We start from the raw sequence: 22,315 nt of genomic DNA, 5'->3' as shown, positions 1-22,315 counted from the left end.
AACCCGTGAAACTTCAGGATTCCACTCTGGTTGTCTGGAGTTTTAACTCCAGTTGCTCCTAGGCTTTCACGCCAGGGCAGCGGAGGGCGTTCAAAGATGCGTTCTCTTTCCTCACCATCCCTCAATGTGAGGGACCTCAGTGTGGGGCCAAGTAGTAAGAGCCTGAGTAAAGGGTAAGTGGCTTCAAAATTGGTCGTGTTACTATTTAACCAGTTGAGCCAAATGTTTGTTTAGGGCATTACTGCAGCAAAAACTGCATTTTTGTCTGGTTAACAGAGACAGAGTGTCCAAAATGTAATTTGCAGTGTCTGAATGCTCTTTTATGTAACAGTAGATGATTTTGGGGACTATTACAGTGTGAAAATTCAGCTTTGAATTGGAGAGCTGAAAGGCAAACAAGCAAAATGGGCTGTGTCATCGTATGCTGAGAAACCAAGCTTTACTGCTGATTTGGACATCCTCATCCTGTGTGTGCTTAAGACATCTAACATCTCCTGTTGGACAAGATGAAAGGCCAGCTGTCCAGTTTTCCTGTTAAGTGAAGATCAAAGAGTTTATATACTAAAACTAATTTTGTCAAATTCACAGCAAAAACCTTCAGATCCAACCAACAGAGTTGGTAACTCTGTTGAGTTATGTAAGACAGCCAGCAACTATGAAAACCAAAGCCATAGCTCTTTCTCTCTGTGTTGTTAAGGACATCTCTTAAGCTTGACCCACACGATGGCTCCTCTCACCTGTCTCGAGTGTTGCCATCATGGTTTTGCATTACCAGCGAGGCACAAGACATTGTGTCTCAGCCAAAGCAGCCTTTGGGATTAATGTGAATTAACAGATTACCTTTGAAGACAAGTGATTGTCGAACTTGTCCAGATTGCCGCTCTTTCTAGGGGAAGATTAATTGTACTTGTTTGGGATTTAGAGTAGCTGCTAGTCATTTCTAGGCTTCTGGGTCCAACACATGAACCCAGTGTACTATAGCGTGTCTGTTTTCTTTGAATCAAAGAGGCAGAAGATGGGCCTTTTTCGGATGGAGTCTGCGGTTTCTTAAATGGACGGTTCTGTAGCTGTTTTTGTATCCAGCGGAGATAAACGGATGTCCATTTTTATCCTGTCTGAACATATTCTCCTCTATTTTTTCCTAGGAGCTAAAGTTAACCGAGCTGTTGTTTGTATACACAAGTGAACACACACAGTAACAGAGTTAACCATTCTTATGTGCCCCCTCAGGTTTTCCCTGAACTCGGAACACCATAACCACTCCCTGGTGACGGTCATCGGTGGGGAGGAGGAGCACTTTGAAGATTTCGGGGAGAGTAATACGTCAGAGCTGCTACTGGAGAGCAGTGTGGAGGGAACCGGGGAGGAGGGTGACTCCCCTCTTAACAAGACTCCTGAGCAGGTCAATGGCTCCTCACTGCTCTCTCCCAGGTAAGAGCCTGTCTTCCCTACACAACTAAATGTGCCAGAATCTCAGGGTCCACTTTCTAACAAGAAGCCATTAAAACCTTTTACATGCTTTTAATTCCATTTAACCTAATCTTGTATAAGGACAAAGCCATTTTGAAATGTACACAGGTTATTTAACTGATGTGAAAATTAATGTAATTTGCACCAGGCTGGCAAATCACAACTTTCTTTTTTTTTATCAAGTCTTGTGTTATATTCTCAGCTGTATTGTTCTGGCTGAAATGCCCCTATTTACATTCTTCAGAGGGACTGTTTTTCTTCAGTAAAGACACTGAGGTCAAACAGTGATAAGAGCTTTCTGGAGACGTCCTTCACAGCTCTATCTGCCTCCTTTTGCTGGCGAAGGGCAAGATAAATGGAGAGAATACAAAGTCCATTTCATCAGTCTTACTCTCACTGTTGCAAAGTTATTGAAAATGCGGATACTAGGCTACATTCTTTTTCAAAACTGTCATTGGCTGCTGTTTGATGACCCAGAGTTGTCTGAGTGAATGTTTCACACTTAGACTTTTAATCAGAAGGGCGGCCTCTGTTGCCGAGTCTTCTGGGGCAGACAGAAGGCGGATGTTTTGTTGGATTGAGTTCATACATCTTAAAGAGTATCTTAACAAGCTTTACTGCTGGGCTGCCAGACACAGATACAGATCGACTCTAGCACTGTGAGACATCTGTCAAACAACAAAATACCGCCAAACACATATGGACGCTCCTCTCTATGGCACCATTTATTTGTGTTGAAACCCATACTGTAGTTTTTCCTCAGTAAGCTTTCTCCTTCCCCCTACTCTGTTTTCATCAGAGACTCAAAGCCGGATAATGTGTAGTTCCCACTTGGGTGACTTGGATGATTTGCCTTACCAGGAAGCTCTTAACAGCCTATATTTTGTAACTAGTTGACAGCACGGAAATAAGCTGGTCTAGCTAATAGTAAGGTTACAATTATCACTATTTAGAGCTTCAGTGAAGCACAACCTTACTGTTTATGAATTATAGGAGTAATTTTTATCAAAAATATGGCTGCAACTAATGATGATGTGTTCATTGATTAATCTGCCAATTATTTCCTTGATTAATCGATTGATCCTTTTGTCTATAAAATGTCAAAAAATGGTGAAAAGAATTTCTTAGAGCTCATGGTGATCCTCAAATACAAGAAGCTGCAATCAGCAGTTTTTCAGCGTTTTTGCCTAAAAAATGACTAAAGCGATTATTTGGTTATCAGACTAGTTGCAGATTAATTTTCTGTCGATTGACTAATTGATTAATCGTTGCCGCTGTAAGTGAAAGGAAGGCAAGGTAGCTAAAGCTACTTTAGTATCATATGAAGTTTTGATATACAATTTATGATCTTTATGTATATTTTGGTATTGTAAGAGAAAGTAGTAAAAGAAAGTAGTAAAAAGTAAACATTTTAACCACAATTTGTTATGTCCTCTCAAAGGACATAACAAATTGTGGTTAAAATACTTTCTCAAATGACAGTTGAGAATCATAACATCACTAATATTTCTGAATATAATATTTTCAAATTGAGATATATGGTATGTAAAAGATTACTTCACATACAAGTGCAGAAATCTGCTCAGTGCTTAGGCTGGAAAACTACACAGAAACACACACTCACACACACACAACTGCATCCCACAAACTTCACCCACTCAGTGTGAATGCGTCACTGTGTTTTGAGCCAATCGTGCTCACTGTTGGCGCATGTAACAACCTACACACACCCCCACAGTTATATATTTACATATTACAGCACTCTGACTGCATGTACACACTGTTTGGTTGCCACTCTTCTACATAAACACACATTATTTAACAAAGTCATCAGTGTCAGAAGAAAATGGCTCCGTACAGCAGCGCATATGACCATAAAGTGACAGTCTCGTCATGTCACGCAGCATTTCTGCCTACGTAAACAGGAACCTCTGCCAGTTTATTGCATAACTCAGACCTGACTCTATCTCCCTGAATGAACAATCAGCTGATGGAGGTGATATGAGGAAGAGGGTACAGGCTTCCACAATTATTTTTCTTTGCTTCAGAGCTTATGTTATTTTGATGTAGTTAACTTAATAGTAGTAACTATTCTGTAAGTTGTCTGAGCTCGCTACAAAGATGCCAAGGTTGAAAAGACAAGAATGTTTGGCCGCAGGGGAAAAAAAAAAAAAAAGAAAATCTCATCAGCTCTGAAGAGAGATCAACACATTCTTTCTCCTAGAATGTTTTGTTTCCTGACACTTTCCCGAAGATCAAATCACAGCGACACCGCACAGTCTGCTTCCCACTGTAACTCCTCACACTTTACTCTTTCAAAACTGTCCTGTGAAATTCACTAATTACCCCTGAACCCTCCCTCCCACCACCCCCCTCCAGAGGTGTCCTGTCCCACCTCAGTGCACCCCTTCTTGTCCGTCACTCACCACTTCCTACTCTTCCTCCCTGTTTCCTCTTTCCAGTGCACCTGCTCCTCTCCCTGACTGCTTTCAGAGCTTCCTCAGGGAGGAGGCGCTGGACTTTTTCTGTAGCCAGTGTCACAAACAAATAAGTCGTCTCGAGGACCTCTCCACTCGCCTCAATTTCCTAGAGATGACTAGGTAACACATCATTCACAACTCACTCCGATCATACGCTGTGTGAATGTGTTTGCAGTGCTGATTAGATACAGTTATCACGTTATGTTCTCATAAAGTGTGCATGCTGTGTTGGACTTGCAGCAACATGGTGTGCGCTATGTTACGGATTTTACATGCATTCATACATTATGGTATATTTGCGGGTCTATTTTACCTCAAATTGTTCCCAATCATTTTTCATCTGCACCCTTTTTTTGTGTGTGAATTAGCATTTTAGCTTATTAACGGAAAACCTCACTTATGGCATTTTGTGGCTACATTCCACTGTATAGTTGTTGTTTTATCACTATGTTAATTTGAAAGAGGCTCTAGGAATATAAAACAATAACCCCAGGTATCACAGGTAAGTGGTGTCTATTTTTTGTGTTTTTATTATTATTTTTCATGTCATTGCATTCATGCTTCATTTGAGTTGTTGCAGAATGACTGCTGGTAGTGCAATAAAGCTTTTCAAAGGACCTGCTTTTATCGGAACAGACTTGCTGATCCAGGATTACTGGCCAGTAGCTGTATTACAGAAACTTAGTAAACCTGAAATCCTATTTGATCTGTTTACCAACCTTGTAAATTTCAGATAGAACAAGGTCCTGAGCTTCATAATTTAAGAAGAATTTGGAAATCTATAACTCCTAGTTTACACCTCGGTTTATAAGCTTCTGTTGTGCAGTTACAGGCTACTGATCTTCTGTAAGGAAAACAGATCCTGGATCAGCACTTGATAGTCGCTCTATAAAAGTATGCTGCTGTGTTTGTGTTAGTTTGCTGTGAATATTTTGCAGATATGCTTTTGACAAAAATGTAGTGATTTGTTTTTAAAGAACTGTCTCATCATGCCCCCATTTTTTCAGTGGGGGTCCTCTACTAGCAGATAGAGGACTGAGGGGGGGGTGGATAAGAGGAATACCAGGAGATGGTGTCTCTTTCCTCTATCCTTTTTCTCTTCCTGACCATTTTCCTGTTGTTCTATCTCCCCATCCAGCGCAGGCAAGAGGCTGTCCAGCAAGAAAGTGGCAAGGTAAGCAAAATAGTTCTCTCTTATTTCACTAGGTAATGGTTCAGTTTTTTTGTCATAGATAGTTTTTGTCTGGCATAAGGAAACGACTGTTTATAAAATATGAACTGGCTCCAGGAGCTATTGAGTTAAGTGTTCCCTCTCCACATGTAGACACCTCCTCCAGAACAGCTCGATGACTCTGGACACAATGAGTGACTTGACGCGGGACATCCTGGAGCTCGCCGACAATGACATCACAGACAAGGTGAGTGTTCAGCTGTCAAGGGAGTTAACTGATATATTGATATATATATATTTTTTTTTTTTTAATTTTTTAATTTTTTTTTTTTTTCCCATTCACCTGCTCAGTTACACACTTTCACACCTGTTAGCTGACAGTTATCGTCCTTCATTGAAATTCTTGTTCTGTTAACCGTAACACTTGAATCCTCTGCAGGTGCTCCTCCTGGAGCGTCGAGTGGCGGAGCTAGAGAAGGAGTCCGAGGCATCGGGGGAGCAGCATACGCGGCTGCGCCAGGAGAACCTTCAGCTGGTGCACAGGGCCAACGCCTTGGAGGAGCAACTGAAGGAGCAGGAGCTCCATGCGGACGAGCAACTACAGCAAGAGACCCGTCGTCACAAGGAGGCCCTGAGCAAGCTGGAGAGAGAAAGAGGGCTAGAGCTGGAAAACCTACAGGCCAGGTATATTTTATACCCAGGTTTTTTTGTTGTAGTATTAGATTTTCATGATACATTAAACATAAGGCGAACCAGAAAAGGGGATAGATTTGTTGATTCTGATGCCAGTGACTGACACAGTCTTTGTTGGAGGAATAGTGGCTCAATACTGCCGCCATCTGGCACTCATCTGCCACTGAGTAGAAGTTGTTTCTCTCTCTTTCTCTCTCTGGTATATTATTGTCAACCATCAAAAAATAGGGCTCATGTACAGTTGTGGTTTTCCTATGGGTGTTTGCTTTGTGTGTGTGTCTGAAAAGATTTGTGTTTGTCTCACAGACTGCAGCAGCTGGATGAGGAGAACAGTGAGCTGAGATCCTGTGTCCCTTGTCTACGAGCAAACATTGAAAGATTAGAGGAGGTGAGAGCGAGATCAAAATCAATCACCTGTTTTTCTCTCTGTCATTTCTCTTCAATCCCACCCCTCACCAGTCTTAATGCTCTTCTTCATCTTTGCCTCCATTTGTTTTGTTTTTTTTATTTTCCAGGAGAAGAGGAAACTGCAGGATGAGACAGAATCAATGACCGACAGGTTGACGGACGAGATGGAGACCCGCAGGAAGATGGCTGACAAGCTGAGCCATGAGCGCCACCAAGGCCAGAAAGAGAAGGAGTGCACGCAGGAGGTGGGGCTGGTTTCTCTATGTACAGCACAAGCAGTACTCTGTGTTCATAATATCACAACACAGTGTAGTACTACAGAGCTCTTCTTTCATCGGATAAATGAAATTATATGCTATTGCCTCAAAGAATCAAGTATTTTCCCCAAATATTCTGTCTGACTTTATAATATTCCTACTAACTGATATCCCTTTGCTGTTTGTACCACAGCTTATTGAAGACCTGCGTAAACAGCTTGAGCACCTACAGTTATACAAGTTGGAGGCTGAAGCAAAGAGAGGCCGTTCACCTGGTGCAGGGCTGCAGGAGTATCAGACACGCACCCGTGAAGCAGAGCTGGAGCAAGAGATCAAACGGCTCAAACAGGTAACACACATATTCCGAGTCTCCTCACCTGTTTTCTTCTTCACTGATTTTATTTGCAGTGTTTCCTCATTTTGTCGTTCCAACTATACTGCTTTGAAATGGAGGGATGGTTCGAGATCAGATATATCACCTGATGTGTTACACGTGACTTCTCTGTAGGACAACCGCAGCCTGAAGGAGCAGAATGACGAGTTGAACGGCCAGATCATCAACTTGAGCATCCAGGGAGCAAAGAACCTGATGTCGGCCTCTTTCTCCGACTCCCTGGCAGCTGAGATCAACTCTGTGTCTCGTGGTGAGGTAGGTTTCGAGAGCAGTAAGAACATGCTTAGTTTACATTATATGTGATTCTATTTTTAGGGCCTTTTCACACTTGAGAGTCTGAACCAAGGTTCATGTTTTTTTAACATTGTGTACATTTCATCCGGTTAGTTTTGGTTTCACATTGCAATTATGTGAGTGCACTAAAGAACTTTACATGACAAACCTCCGCTCTGTCACCTATATGGGTTGCGTCTCTGTGTACTTGACATTGATTGGTTTGTAGATGGGTGTGCGTCTGATCTAGTTGTAGCAAGTTGTAAATTTGGCGGTAGCCTTCTATCACCATTTGAATTAATGGAGAAAAATAAATGAACATTAATTTCATTGCCACTATAATAATATTATTATATTGTTATTTATGTCACAAAAAGGAAATTAGTCCTTTTCATTGGTTGATGCACTGCTTTTTCTAATGGCATCGCACTGCTCTCCTGTCCTCTAATATCTTTGCTCTCTCATTCTCTCTGAAAATACCTGGAAAGTGTCAGCATTTCTGTGAGTTCTTTCCAGTTGACTTTTCATTACGTCGTTGGACCATATTTTAATTAAAAACATGGTCTCCTCCTCTCTCCGTGTGCTACCGCATATAACCTGCCAGAACTTCCTGTGATTGGTCAGAATGTCTGAACCATCCAAAAAATGCTTCACACTAGGAATGAACAGAACCATGGTTCAGTTTGATCTGGACCGAGACTACCTCTTTTCGTTCAACCAAGGTTCGGCTATTTGGTCCGGGAGAGGTTTCACACCTGTCATTTTGGTTCGGATCAAACTGAAAAGTCCAAAAGTCCAGACGAAACGAGGTAGGTGTGAAAGGGCCCTTAGTGTTACTTGACTGACCTCTGTTTGTTCTGCTTGCAGTTGATGGAGGCTATCCACAAACAGGAGGAGATCAACTACAGACTCCAGGACTACATTGACAAAATCATCGTGGCCATCATGGAGTCCAACCCCTCCATTCTGGAGGTAAAATAGAAACCACCTCGACTAAAGGGCCACTCACAGTGACTCCACATGCTGTTAAAATATCGGAGACTTGGCTAAAAGAAAACACAAACTACCAAGAAAGGATGTAAAAATATTCTGACATAATTTTGGTAGAAAAACAGCAACGCACTCAACTCATCCAACTCCCTTCCCAACCCACCCACCCCCTCTTCCCAAAAAAAGAGGAATTTAAGAAGTCCATGGCTTTCAGTGAAAAATAAGCTATTTTTAGTTCCCTTGACTCTGTGCTTATTTGTGAGTGTATGTGTCAGCCCTCCTGGATATACTTGGGTTCTGATGACTTCCATGTATTTGGCTAGAGGGACCTGAGTCTCCCCTGTTGAGTGAATGAATGTGTAAATGTGTGTAAGATCTCAGTAAGGATTAGAAATCTTCCCGTCCCTCTCCTAAAAAGTGTCAATATATGATTGAGGTTAAAAAAAAAAAAAACACAAAACAAAAAAAAAAAAAGATCAGACAATTATACCTAAAGGCCTTAAATCAAAGGTGATCAAAGTATTCATGCCTCAGTTCAGTCAGTAAAGTGTTACTGGGATAGTGGTATGTGGGCTGTCATCTCCTGAACCAGGCTGAATTGTGTTTTAAATCACAAGCAACATGAAGCACTGGTCAGGAGACTAGGAGCAGCAGTTTCTCTTTTGAGTTTGTCTTTAATATGTTTTAAAGCTTGCCGTGCTGCCTACCAGTCCCTAAAACAGAGTGTTCTGTCCTTTAACCAAGTTCCACTGTCTTTCCAGTGAACCCAAGTGAGGGACATTTCCAGGTCATCACGGAGGATGAGAAATGCCCGGAGGGTTTTTTTTTGTGTGTGTGTGTGGTGTTCTTTTTTTGATCTGTGTTACATAATACTTGGTGACACTAGAATGAGTAACAAGAATGACACTGTCGTTCTCGCAGTGTCCCAAACGAAGGAACTGGTTTGTAATTTGCTTCATCTCATTTATTTTTACAATGAAACAGGGTCTCAGAGCTCAGGTGGGCTGGAAACCTCAAGTGGGAAAGCACTACATTTCCCATCACTCCCTTAACACCTCCGGCACAATAGAATAACTCACACTTATCTCTTAAATGTAGATTTGGTACTGTAACTGACAACCTGCTCATACTGACACGTTCACTTTGTAAGCTCTCCAAACGCTAAGCATGAAGGGGAAACTGTTGAGTGATCCTGGGAATTGTAGTGTAGATGTGTTTTTTTTTTGTTTTTTTTTAAAGTACAGCCCACCTGATCCCAGTGTTCTCTTGCTGAGTGAAAGTGACAGGGAGCAAGCTGATCCAGGTTACTTTTTATTTTTCTTTGCCGCACAAGTGAAATATCGTCAGTAAAAAAATGTTAAGACTGAAAAATGCTGACGTTCGACAGGTTATATGTGAAGAATCAAACGGTTGTACTTTGCACTAAGTTTTGTTTTGATATTGTTTTGTTGAAAGGAGAAAAAAAAGGTTCATTGTGAAGGGATCAAATCATAAACGAAGGTGGTTTCGAAACCCGTACGGAGATGAATATAAGAAGTGTGCGGGATTTGTTTCTGCAGGCTCACAGTACCAGTAAAGTTGGGAGCTGATGTGGGCTCAAGCTGCAGACAACATGCTCGCATTTTAAAAAAAAAAAAAAAAAGCAAAAAAAAAAAAAAGCATCACACTAACTGTAATGCCATATTTAATTGGAAATATACTACAAACAGTTCTGCAGCCATGTCTCAAGATTACACGATCAGCAGGAATAATATAGAGGAGACATGGCAGACTTTTGGTAGCAATAATGCTTGGCAAGAAAGTGGACATTGGTGGAGGGCAGATGAAACAAAGCTGCTCTTTTATTTTCCTCTGCTGAAGCAACATCTGCTTTTTCACTTTAGTATCGCGAATCGATGCACGGACCGACGGTGGACTGATGCTGTGCTCATGGGTACTGTGCAGCCATCTGTCAACACATTGAGGACATATCTTTCTGACTCTCAAACTGGACTTTTGCGTCGGATTTACCTACTGCACCGGACGTCTTGACGGATTTATAGTTGAAAGGTCCTGTTTTTTTTGTCCAAACAGCTTGGCGTTCTGCACCAACACAACAACAACAACAACAAAAAAAAAACCCAGTATGCTCAAGAGAATTCCTATTTTTCACCCTGCTCACCTCTTAAGTCTATCTCACTGCTCTTCTTCACCTGCCACTCCATGGAAAATGGCCTTGGATGTAAATGACTTGTACATGTAAAGTTTTTTCTACACTCATTCTAGATTCTAGGTATTTTTATAGTCCGAGAGGGAAGAAAAAAAAAAAAAGAGAGAACATTTCTTTTTCTCGTCTTATGCTGAGAAACAGCTGCCTGTATTCTTCTCTAGCATGTAGCGTGTACAGTATTTGTTGGATTTATTTTTTTTTCTTCTTGTTTTAAAAATCACAAGCAGATATATTTATTCATCATTTGAACACGACGACTCACACGCTCAGCGATCTGTTCAGCTGAGAACATGTTGGTTTTTTTTTTTTTTTTTGAATTCACGAGTGGAGATGAATTCACAGTGAAGTGACAGTCTGTGGAGGGAGAATTTACTGAAGTAAGAGAAATGTTATAAAGCAAGGTTGCGTCGTCTGCGGATGAGTCGCCATCGGGTGCAGAAGCTTGAATGTCACCTGGTCGGAGCGGTGGCTTGTCGAGGTCACCGCACTCTTCCGTAACGTCGATGTTGCTGTGACTTCTTCAGGGTTGTAATTTTAGATATACTGTACGGCAGAGTCTGCAGTTTCTACTGTTGTCTTCCCAGATGAGATGGAGTCAGGTACTGCATGGAAACACTGATTTTTTTTAATTTTTATTGTATATCTCTAACTCAAACTATGTTTTTGACTGACAAATCATACGCTAGAACATCATCAGTGAGGTTGTAGGTTGTGTGAGACCTCATAATGTCAACACATGCCACCTTAGAGCTCATTTTCAGGCTTTCTGAGTTCAGCTTCCTGCATTTTAGTGTGACTGAAAGGTTTTCCCCTAACAGATTGAATTCTTTATAGTAATGAATCCTTTTATGCATCACAATGAGGAAACCGTATGACACCTGAACACAGCAGGCTCTACTACACTTAATTCTCTCCTTGCTTCATATTTTCTGGTTCTGACAGACGGTTAGAGGACTTAACATGACAGGCAACAGAAACTAAACCACAGGCGAGACCACAGAGCTGATAAAACATTCCCTTTTAGCAGAGCTGAAGGCGATTGCACTTTAACCAGATCCAGTTTCTCCATTTTTAACTTTTAAAATGACCAAAGACAGATGTTTGAACTTAAACCGATCATTAATCAGGGTCCACGCTTTTTTTTGTTTTGTTTTTTTTTCCTGAGCTAATACATCCCAAATCAACAAACTCTCAGTTTATCCTGAAAGAAAAAGAAAAAAAACTGGCCTGCTAGTCTAAACACTGTGCCTCTGTGTCTCAAACTTTGCCTCTAAACTAACCTGATGATGAGCCCTGGGAAAAGCACTGACCACATGACTGTCAGTTTGTTAAATTATAACGATGAAACCTGAAACTGTAAATATGAATTGTCATTTTTTGTGATTTTCTTTTTCTCTCTCACGCTCACTTCCAGTGTCCAAAGAAAGTTTTGCTCAAGGCATGAACATCACTACCGGTGTAGTGCATGGCTTGCCGTTATGTGACATGGGAAGATAAAAAGAGAATATTGTAGAAAACAGAAATTGTAAAACTTAAATTTATGCCTATTTTCAAAGATAAATGTATAAATTATAACAGTATTGGTTACAGCTGTATATTATTTTTGAAGATCCCCACATGATCTAATCCTAATTGTTACTGGGGAAATATAATTTCAGTCATTGTAAAAAGAGAAAATATAAAGGTAAGCAGTGAAAGTAAGATTAGGAAAATAAATGGAATAAAATGACCTTGTGTGTGGTTGCCTCTTTTATTGCAGTATTTTACATTGTTACACATGTTTGCATGTATTCCACATGTATTTATAGAACAGGTTTCTCCAAGCTTTCTCTTTTGCAATGCTTAGAAAACTGGTGTTAATACAGTACAAGTCCCTCACTGTTACAGACAGGTAAGTCACTACTAATCAGGGTCAAAGCGGATCAAGTTACGTCAAGTCAAGTGAAAGATTTTCAAGCAGGTACAGATCCTGGAGGTGTTCCTCTATAGTTGCTTCTGTTGGACGGTCAACACTAACTGGATGCTAGTTCCTTTGCCTCCAACCTACCGGCCCCTCCTGCAGTTTGTGTCCATGTATTTCATAGGCCCTCAAGCACACCTGGCACCTGATGTCCACTAATGTTACAGTCCTGTCAGTAACTTCACTGGTTATAATTATCAGCACTGTATTGAGTCCCACAACTGCCAGGATAGGTTCACATTTTTCAACTCTGTCTTAAAACAGAGTTTCATAGTGTCAGTAGTATAGTAGACAAAGATTTCTATGTAGTTTAAAGACCATGGAAGCAAATCACTGCCATAATATAATATAATATGAATACTTGATGTTGAAGTTAATTTAATTATTGGACTGAAATATTTGGCTTTGAAAACCATCTATCTGACTTTCTATAATTATTTTTCCTTAGTGTCCCTTATGTTCAGATTACTGAATTTTATATTTTGAATTTTAGCGTCTGGATTTGACCAACCATATTTGAGCAACCAGAGGTTGTTTTTTTTTTGTTGTTGTTTAGATCTGAATTGAGCTTATTGAAATAGGGCAACTTGAATATAGCTTTTGAATATTAGGCATGTGAATTTTCTAACTAGATTTGAGAACGCTAAAATAAAAATAGACTGGAATTGAGTTTTTGAAATTGCACAACTTGAAAGTGACTATTGAGAATTTCATAAATTTAGATTCAGACTATATAAATTCAGAATTATTTTCAAACTCAAATATTTCAGTGCAATAAATTCTGCAGTATTTAATTTCAACAATAAGTATTCAGTTGCTGATATAATCCAAATCATTGGCAATGATTTGCTTCCATAGAAGAAAGACATGGAAAAATTGTGAACCTGTCCTTTAAAGGAAGGACTGAAGCCCATCTGTCCTCTGATCATAACCATACCAGCTGCTGGTGTGCTAGTATTACAGATTTGCAACAATAAAGATTTTTTTCCCTCCAGCTTTAATTTATTTCATAAAATGTATGGGGTCCTTCATGGGTCAATGAATATTCAAATCGCAAATCAGTTATCATGAAATGTGTAAATAAATGGAAAAGCAACAGGAAAATAGTCTGATTAGTTCAATAAAAACACTAGATAGACAGATAATAACACTAGATAATTGGTGGTAAAGAAATAATGATTTTCTACAATTTTCCAAGAGGTGGCAACAATATTTGTATTGTTTTTTATTTCATTATTTCATAATGCTTTTTTAAATTTATGCTTAGATACCAGCATTTTTATTTTTTTATTTTTAGGTAATTGATATATCTCAGACTTGATCAATTATTCAATTAGCACATTCCTTTTTTTAATCCATGGTTTCTCTATTTAAGTTTCCAATAAGCACTGAGTTGTATGAATTCATGAAATTTAGGATAGAATTAATATTGGACCCAACAAAATATAAACATATGCATACAAAGAAGGAAGGAATTAAAAAATAACATGAAGATAATGAAAAAAGAAATTTAAAAAAGAAGAGTAATAAGATTTAATTTGTATCTACAGCAGGTAAATCTGTTGCCTCTGAGACTTCAAAGACCTGATTGCACATTTCCGCAACTGATTAATCCACCTATTAGGGTAAGTTAGGTGATTGGTTAATGGATTTATAAACTGATTATTGATTGATATAACGACCGTTCAACTGTTACTGAAAAAACGTTGGTGTCTTGAATGCTACACCGGACGAACTGTCTGTCCACCGGAACCTTTCTCGTACCCCTTGCCTTCCCACGGACGTGTTTTGATGGAGCACAGAAAGCACCAAGCGACACCATGGCGACACGGCGGGACGTTTCCTTCTGTCAAAACGTGAAGTGACAGTGGAAACAGTAGATTTCACCTTTAAAAGAAGGCCTTGAAGATTTCACAGCCGCCTCGAACATTTCTATTAATTTCTTTCCCAAAAAATGCGGAGGTGCGTATGAAGTTAACAGGCTAACTGTTAGCATCACAGCTAATTCACAGAGGTGTGTGTTTACTTGTTCTTAGAAAAGAATATATATATATTGTAATCAATAGTTTGATATAAAAAATAGCTAACCTTAACGCTACTTTGCTTAATGACTGTTAGCTTCAGGAGAGTTTATCTATCACTTTACCTCCTACCATGAATGCATTAGATAGCTTTGTTGTGATGTCAGTTGCAGCTAAATCCAATACAATAAAGCTCAAGACTTGAAATTGTGCTCACCGTTTGTTGTGAACAGGTGGTTTGTTCTGTATAGATAGATGGTAGACTCTTTTTGAGTGAAATGTACCTTTAATGTTTTTGTGCAGGATATATGACTAGCTTTTAGTCACCATTTCAAAGATGAAGTCCCTCGCCCCAAATACTGAGGTTCGTCTAGCAGTGGCTCAATGTTTCCGGACCCTATCTACGTCTACGGATAACAAAGATGTTATCGCCGCTCTTCAATCACTCAGCTCTCACTTGGATGAAGGACCAGAGAGTAAAACCACTTCAGTTCAGCGGGCAGAATTCAGGAGAGCTCACTTCACTCATACCCTCCAGTTTCTTGTAAGCAACATCCAGGCTGACTGGCTGCACAGCCTCACCGCAGCACAGCGCACAGAATTATGGGATGGACTGTTCCTCCGAGGCCCTCCGGAGCAGGCTCTGCTGGTGCTGATGGAGGGAATAGGAGAGCTGAGGTGGGTGATGCCAGAAGAAGGATGTGAAGCATGTTCATCATTTTGTCTGTTCACTAATTGCTCTGTCCTCTGCAGACCTGGCACAAATCTGAACCACTTGGTCAGCATCACTGAGAGGTTCCTTCAGAGTGGTCGACTCGCTGACCTGCTGTGGTCCTACTGTCTGGAGGCAGGTGCCTCTGACTCCCCCCAGCTCCGAGAGACTCTGCTGGGACGGATAGTGGCGCTGCCGGACCTCACTGCCAACAGGTTACATCCCAACAACAGGCCTCTCTTTCTTCCTCAGCAGTACTATCCTCTGCTGGCCAGAGAGATGCTCGCTGCCCTAGAGAGGACCTGCCAGGCACTTAAAGGTGAGAGATCATCAACAAAACTTTTAGCAATAATGTCAGTCTTTAACACAGTATGTTGCTCATTTCATAGATTCTTTTTTGTGCTCATGACGTCTCTTACTCTGTATTCTATTTTTTAACAGATGGCACAGACTGTTCCTTAACTTTTGTGGCTCAGACACTTGGAAAACTGTGTATCCAAGGGCATAGTGGTGAGTTTATTTACATTTTATGAAGCTGTGCAAAAAAAATGGTCTTTTCTAAATTGTTTCTCCTTCCATAGGAGAGAGAGGGAGATAGGCACACAGTTTGGATGCTTGTGTGCTCGTGGATGAACAAACTTTGCAGTATTCCTGTTGCCAGGACAGACATGGACTTTAACATTAAAACTGAGATAAATCCACCAGGAGGATAATTGTAACAGGCTCGAGGGCCAGAAGTAATCAAAGAATAGGCAACTAATTGAAAGTTAATGCAAAAAGAAATTATTCCAGAGAAAGGGGACATAATAGGAGAAGACCCTGCAGCCTGCTGACTTTCTTTTAACTCTGGGACGTTTTTTTCTGTTTACCAAACTTCATAGGAAATGACCGGACTGTTTACTTATTGAGTCCCTTATACCCTCCTTTCTCTCCTCTCTTCAGGTTTGGTGCTGGCAGTGATGGCTCCTCGGCTGTCTGTCTGCACGCGCTCAGACATGGTGTGGCAGAGGGTTTGTAGGAAGCTGCTGGAGAACGTTCCACAGCGATGGATGGAGAGCGTGCTCACTGGGCTGGTGCAGGCTGTCAGCGGGTAAGGACGGTTACAGCTCCAGTCACATGCGTTTAAACAGCTCGCAGTTTATCTGGCATCCAGCTGTCTATCTATAATGACACCAGTCTATTTGCTGTTTTTCAGGCCTGATGCTTTGGGCAGGATCATAGGGAATCTAGTGTTAACGAATAAAAAGGCCCAGTTTGTCATCACTCATAAACTGCTTTTACTACAGTACAAGTATGAGGTAAGATGGTAGCTTTCAGCCTGACTAAATCAAATATCTTATAAATACCACATGAATCATATGTTTTTTTCCCCCTAGACTCAGGTATTGAGAATCGTCCTTGGTTACCTCGCATCAGACAGGGATCGAAGGCCACTGCTCCTCCAGGTGAGTGCATGAGATGTTTCGCAGTCTAATGATATCATGATATGTCATTTTGACATGTGCTGTATTTGTTTGTGTTCTCAGGTGTTACGGTCTGTGTCCCAGGCCTGGGCTAATCCCAGTGCAGTGAAACACACACCTCTAGAGCAACAACTATATGTCAGCAAGGCTTTATTGCTGTGTGTGAGTCTGCTGAAAGACTCTGAGCTGCAGGAGCTACGTTCAGGTACAATTCCGATAACAACACCCCCCCAAACACAACAGGTTTTCACTCAGTATCAGCAACAGCAGCAGTAGACATGTTGGGTGCCTCTTTCCTCAGAGCTGCTTCAGTGTATGCTGGGCGGCATGCAGAGCCACCTGGACAGCAGTGTGGTGCGTATCAGGCATATGGGGATGGTGGTAGGAGAGTGCCTTAGCTCCCGCATGGATATCAATGGAACCAAGCTCAAGTTTGAGGTAAAGTCAGTGTGTAATTTGAAAGATACAGTGACAAGTTTTTGCCCATGACAGAATAATTGGATTCAGAATATTTGAAAATGCCATTTTGGTACTGAGTTTGGTGTCTGAGTTTGTATCGTTTTGTATTGTGTGTTGTAGTATGAGCAGGATGAGGAAACTCAAGAGCTGCTTTCTCTGATGACTCCTATCACTGGTGATGAGTCAGAGCCTGAGTCTGTAAATGAGTAAGTGTTAAATATCTCTGTAACTCTTCAAGATTTGAAAGGTTCACCTATTGGTCAATTTATTTGTAAAATGTTGAAGTATTGTCTTTAAATTTGGAAAATGTGTAATTATAGCATCTCTAAATTCTCAGGGATCTTAAATGATACGCAACAAAGTATGACTTTGTGCAGGATTTACACAAAATAACAATGTAATGTAATGCTAGTATCTAAAGGTGGTGGGAGATGGGAACAGCTTAAAATAACTGTGTTGTTGCAACTGTTAAGTTACTTAAAATTGTCCCAAAAAGAAATTTTGTCCCATCTGCTACATTTTTTTAAAAATTCTGCAGCAACTATTAACTATTTCTTTTATGACTATGTTGAACAATGGGTAAAAATTCTCATAAAACTTATACAGAATATCTGTGGGCATCAATTTTATTTAATACAAAATCTATCGTCTGCAGAGTCAGCTCTCCTCAAGAGATCAATAAAGTGACTCCATCTACTCAGAATCCATCATCCCAAAATAAGTCAGAAACCCCACCATCAAAAACTGAGCCAGACTCTGACCTGGACAGGTAAGTATTCACTCTGTCATGTATGTAATGTAACAATGCTAATATCTTTTAAATGTATTTTAGGGGGTTTTGTATGTATTAAAAGAGATTATAGAGGTGTTTTGCTAACTAAAAATCTTTTGATGCAGCGATGATGAGCTCACTCCGTACGATATGTCTGGAGATCAGAAAATAAACGAAGCGTCTCCTCCTCGCTACCTACGAGACTGTCTGGAAAGTATGTCTCCACAGATCTAATCTCTTTGACTTCATTGATCACCTGATGCATTTCTATGTTGATGTTTGTTCCTGCTCTGATGTTTTCTGTTTTCTGTTTATCTTTCAAACCATCCAGCTTTAATTTCCTCTGAGGATGCAGTGCGTGTGGAGCTCAGTTTGAGAGTCGCTGCTGGTTTGGTGAGAAAGAACATCTTTGCAACCAGAGAGGTACGACGGCGACACACAGCAGAACTGTACAGTGTAATTTAATAAGTATTACACGGAAGGGGATTGCTCCACAAGTATTCATCCTATGCTTCAGATTCACTTCTTTTCAAACAAGTAAAATAAGATAAGATACCAGTAGCATTTATTCTTATGCTTTTTTTAAAAATACAATCAGACAATACTGGTTTGGTTTCCTGTACAGAAACAGCCAATATCACAGCAACAAAACTGATACAGGGCCAGAAGATATTGCCTCTTATAACTGATTCTAGTGCTATTAAGTGGCATTGCACATCACTGCCAGTACATGATTGTTTTTTCAAATGAATACTTACAGACTACTGTGGACACTCCACTTGTTTGAAATGCCCTTTTACAGATCAGTGTCCAGCTAACCAAAGTGCTTCTTCACATGGAGGATAAATACAGCATAAATGGCTTCCTGACTCTGAGACAGGCGACCATGGTGGTGCTCACTGTCACCGACTGTATCCCTGTATGATTTTACACCTCACTTTCAGTTTTCAACTTAGTTTGAGTTAATTACCACCTAGCTTTATCACACACTGCCTGTCTTTTTACAATCAAACTGTCTCTTAATGTGTTTTTTAACAGGTGACTCAGTATTTGACCACAGAGTTTTACTCCCTGAACTACAGTCTTCGCCAGCGGCTAGATATCTTGGAGGTGAAAACGACAGCCTTTCTAATAACAGTTTATTGATTTGACGATTGCCACAGGTGGTGAAGTTATGAGGATGTGCTTGTTTTGATGTATTAGGTCCTTGCTCTGGCGGCTCAGGAACTCTCTAAGCCAATCACTGACAATAGAGATTCATCTCTGGGTATAGCTGCCACCTCTGATGTGTCTCCATACCCCGGTGACAACCCTGTCCACTGGCGACAAGTCGTTGAGAAGCGGATTCAAAGCAAGACCAAGCGCCTCAGTAAGGTACTCAAAGTCAACATACATGTCTGTAAATAAACACGTCTGTAAATGAAGGATTACCTCTAAGATCTAAGGAGATTTCTCTTGTTGCTACAGGGAGCCATGCAACCTCCAGCTAAGGCCACTCCTAACCGTTACGCACCTGTTGCCGGACACTTCTTTTTTCCTCTGCTCAGGAATTATGACAAGTTAGTATGTCTCTGTTATGCAAAATTATAGGCGCAACACTTTTCTATGTTCCAGTTTACAACAGCATGTTTCCAAAATTAAATGCAACACTTGTCTGCCAGGCCTCAGGTGACCTTTGACCTTCTGGGCAGTGACCACCTGGTACTTGGCAGGTTGATCCATACCCTTGGACTCTTCATGCATCTGGCAGTCAATGCACCGGTAGTTTCATCCATCTGTTCGTGCCAGTGCAACCTAATAAAATGATCTCCATGCAGTCATACAAGATATACAGTATAATTAATAGCAAGAATTTAGAGGCATCTACTGTTCATTTTACTCAGCTAGAACAGATCTAGCTCTGAAAATGTTGCCTTTAAGGCCAGGAAAAGATAACAGTGACATTACAGTATATCACAATATTACAATAAGATAAACCCTTATATCACAATAACAATATTATAGCAATATTTTCCAACTCTACCCCTATGGGGCGCTCATGATGTTTTTTTTTCTTCGTGCAGATAGCAGCACAGATGGGTCGTGCTCTGCTGGACTTTGTGTGGGCGGTGCGCTACCACGTTGACCAGTAAGCATGATGAACTGTATAATTAGTGTTTTAGGCTGTAAATAAATGAAATGTCTGTGGAAATATTTGATTGTTAACAATGTTGTAGTGTAATATTCTTTCTACTAACCAGCTGTTTTATAATCAACATGCAGCCTGTTCTCTGCAACATATTCTTTTTTACTTGACTACTTCAGAATTAACAGTCTAACAAAAATAATAGTGGACATGATCTAAGGTCTGGACACGATGTTTTAATCATCTTGTCTTGGTCTGTGCTGTAACCTGAAATATGTTTGTTGAAGGATGGTGAGACGAGGCGTCCTCTTCGCTGTCTGCTCTGTGTTTCTGAGCATGCCCAGTCAAAACCTGCTGGTGGACCTCAGTGATCAGCTGTTTGAGACCAGAACTTGGCTGGCAGGTAAAAAAATTGCTGGTGATAAAAGTGAAATGAGAAATCGGTCCTCCTCATCGTAGAAACCGGATAGAAATATTAAAATTTTAAGGGCCATACATACATTTTATTTAAGTCCTTTCTTATGTTATGAGTTTTTTTTTTTATTACAGACCATCTTTATACATACATATTTAATTTAGAGCTAACACAAGAGTGAAGTGATATATATTGTAAACATTACTAATAAAAGATTTACCAGAAAACACATGATTCATATAAGAGCACTTAAGTCTGAGGCTGCACCTGCATAATGTAATTCTGTCAGGGATGTCCCCTTAGTGCAACATATCCATGGACACACAAACGCGTTCAGTACACACATGCACAGCTGGACTGAACATTTCTGGGAAGGGGCTGAGGAACCAGGATGTCCTGTACAACACAGACTGTCTACGACGTGACTGGCTCATCAACAGTTGGAATTTTTTTATCCCTCAGAGGACAAAAGTAGTTTCAAATTGCAGAAACGTGACACTGAATGACTTTGAGAGTGCAAAGGACACATTTGTCCTCTAAGATGTGCAAAGTGTGCAAAGAAAATGTTTTGCTTTTATAATTATATTTAGACTAACAATCCTTTTTGTGTTGTTTACTGTCCACAGATGTAGCTGAAGGAGACCCTGATGCTGATTGCCGGAATCTGGCTGTGCAGAGTCTGGTGCTGCTGGATAAGAGCCTAAAGAAACAGCTACAAGATCCACAAGCACTGAGCCTGGAGTCTTGATCACAGCATCAACTATAAACACTGATATACTGTGTGTGTCTCTGATGCAGGGTGGGCTTTACTGTACCACCGCCTGGTCCTCACAGAGTTTGGAGACTTGAGTATTGAGGCTGATGGAAATGATGCACCGTATATTTGCAGAGGGGCCGGCCAGGCGGAAACGGATGATCCCGGATACTGACGAATGTCCTTTTTAGCTGTTTGCCGCAGGTGCTGCAGATTTTTTTTTTTCATATCCTGGAACACACGACCAATTTGAGGAAAAGGAGGGCACATGTCTTCTCACACGTGTCTGTGCTTCTCTTTTCTGCATTCTAAAACGTGCACACACATATTTTAATACACCGTCTTGTTTAGATGAACATATTGTGTATGATTTACTAACCTGATAAAATATTGATAGAACGGTGAATCGGATGCCATTTTTATCTGCAAATAAAATGTTATGAGGATATCCTTTTCATCCTCCTTCCTGTATGAGCAGATCTCTCAGTGCTGTGGTCGTTTGTTTGTGGAGGACATCCTGTGAATATTCACATGCATACATGCACACAAAAATAACAAAGATACTACTACTACTTCCTCTGGTGACACAAATGGAACATGTGTTCATCTGTATGTTCCAAAACAATCAAACATTTTGGAATATGATTACTCATCAGTAGTGGCCTTGATTTGATGATGACTGGTTTATTTAGTAAGATTTTTTCATATTTTCAGGCAGAGCTATTTTGAGTAAATAAGGCTCAGACTAGGTAAGGACGCAACTAGAACAGAGGATAATCTAACGGGTATACAAAAACACTGGAAACATACAAACCAGGGTATTTAAAATGTATTAAATGAATCAAAGTCCTTTTATAGATGTTAAGATTAAAGTTAATTAAATGGATGTAAAAGACTGAATATCAAATGATGAAAGCAGGGTTTGGAACTTGTTTATTTATATTTCTGGATTTAAAATTCATAGAGAGATCAAAAACTGAATTGTATTAGAAATAGCCACCTCACAACATCAAATACACAATCAACACAGTGCCCAATTTTCTTTCATAAAACTGCACATGTACACTAAGAGAACAAATGTGAGCACAGTGAAAATTATATTTAAGCTGAATCTATCAAGCACTTCCTTTATAGGATTATTTAGATCCCCTCCACACATGTAGTAAGACACAAAACTACTCTGCTTGGAACAATGATGTATGTCTGATGTCTTTTTTCAGAAATTACAATTATCTTGTTAAAATCCTTAAAATGGCATCTACTCCCTCTCCCTCATTAAAAATTCCAAA

General features: G+C 40.2%; 2 protein-coding genes across 6 annotated transcripts in view; both read left to right on the top strand.

Annotated features, from left to right (window-relative positions):
* Window positions 1-12,074, top strand: part of rab11fip3 (RAB11 family interacting protein 3 (class II)) — a 33,985-nt gene extending 21,911 nt beyond the window's left edge. For 2 of the 3 annotated variants that reach the window (XM_042398149.1, XM_042398150.1), the window contains 10 exons: window positions 1,231-1,431; window positions 5,089-5,124; window positions 5,275-5,368; window positions 5,561-5,805; window positions 6,121-6,202; window positions 6,330-6,467; window positions 6,673-6,828; window positions 6,988-7,128; window positions 8,014-8,118; window positions 10,020-12,074. In XM_042398149.1, the coding sequence (XP_042254083.1) occupies window positions 1,231-1,431; window positions 5,089-5,124; window positions 5,275-5,368; window positions 5,561-5,805; window positions 6,121-6,202; window positions 6,330-6,467; window positions 6,673-6,828; window positions 6,988-7,128; window positions 8,014-8,118; window positions 10,020-10,055 (1,234 nt within the window). In that variant the 3' untranslated portion in view covers window positions 10,056-12,074. Of the gene's footprint in view, window positions 1-1,230; window positions 1,432-5,088; window positions 5,125-5,274; window positions 5,369-5,560; window positions 5,806-6,120; window positions 6,203-6,329; window positions 6,468-6,672; window positions 6,829-6,987; window positions 7,129-8,013 lie in introns of all 3 variants that reach the window. The other variant, XM_042398151.1, reaches the window with a different exon arrangement.
* Window positions 12,075-14,075: 2,001 nt separating this feature from the next.
* On the top strand, window positions 14,076-21,503 carry telo2 (TEL2, telomere maintenance 2, homolog (S. cerevisiae)). Of its 3 annotated transcripts, none has more exons than XM_042398155.1 (21): window positions 14,076-14,267; window positions 14,630-15,004; window positions 15,080-15,357; window positions 15,480-15,548; window positions 15,981-16,128; window positions 16,234-16,336; window positions 16,415-16,483; window positions 16,565-16,706; window positions 16,803-16,939; window positions 17,081-17,166; window positions 17,616-17,729; window positions 17,858-17,946; window positions 18,064-18,155; window positions 18,535-18,651; window positions 18,771-18,842; window positions 18,936-19,106; window positions 19,200-19,291; window positions 19,394-19,493; window positions 19,796-19,860; window positions 20,145-20,260; window positions 20,899-21,503. In XM_042398155.1, the coding sequence occupies exons 2-21, from the start codon at window positions 14,664-14,666 to the stop codon at window positions 21,018-21,020; spliced, it is 2,523 nt and encodes an 840-aa protein (XP_042254089.1). In that variant the 5' UTR covers window positions 14,076-14,267; window positions 14,630-14,663; the 3' UTR covers window positions 21,021-21,503. The 3 variants fall into 3 exon arrangements, with proteins under 3 accessions (XP_042254089.1, XP_042254091.1, XP_042254090.1); XM_042398157.1 differs by having other exon boundaries at window positions 14,076-14,312; window positions 14,627-15,004; XM_042398156.1 differs by having other exon boundaries at window positions 14,076-14,319.
* The last annotated feature ends 812 nt before the right edge of the window (window positions 21,504-22,315 follow it).

The sequence above is a fragment of the Thunnus maccoyii genome, chromosome 20 (genome assembly GCF_910596095.1).
Source record: "Thunnus maccoyii chromosome 20, fThuMac1.1, whole genome shotgun sequence".
Lineage (NCBI taxonomy): Eukaryota > Metazoa > Chordata > Actinopteri > Scombriformes > Scombridae > Thunnus > Thunnus maccoyii.
The sequence above is the reverse complement of the archived record's forward strand: the minus strand, read 5'-3'. Positions and strand labels throughout refer to the sequence as shown.

What these genes read in the sequence shown, in the direction of transcription:
- telo2 (XM_042398155.1), top strand. Translation starts at nt 14,664, where the DNA reads ATGAAGTCCCTCGCCCCAAATACTGAGGTTCGTCTAGCAGTGGCTCAA. An exon ending in GAACCAAGCTCAAGTTTGAG is followed by an intron (nt 16,940 to 17,080) that starts GTAAAGTCAGTG and finishes TGTGTGTTGTAG; the next exon opens with TATGAGCAGGATGAGGAAAC. An exon ending in AGCGGCTAGATATCTTGGAG is followed by an intron (nt 18,843 to 18,935) that starts GTGAAAACGACA and finishes TTGATGTATTAG; the next exon opens with GTCCTTGCTCTGGCGGCTCA.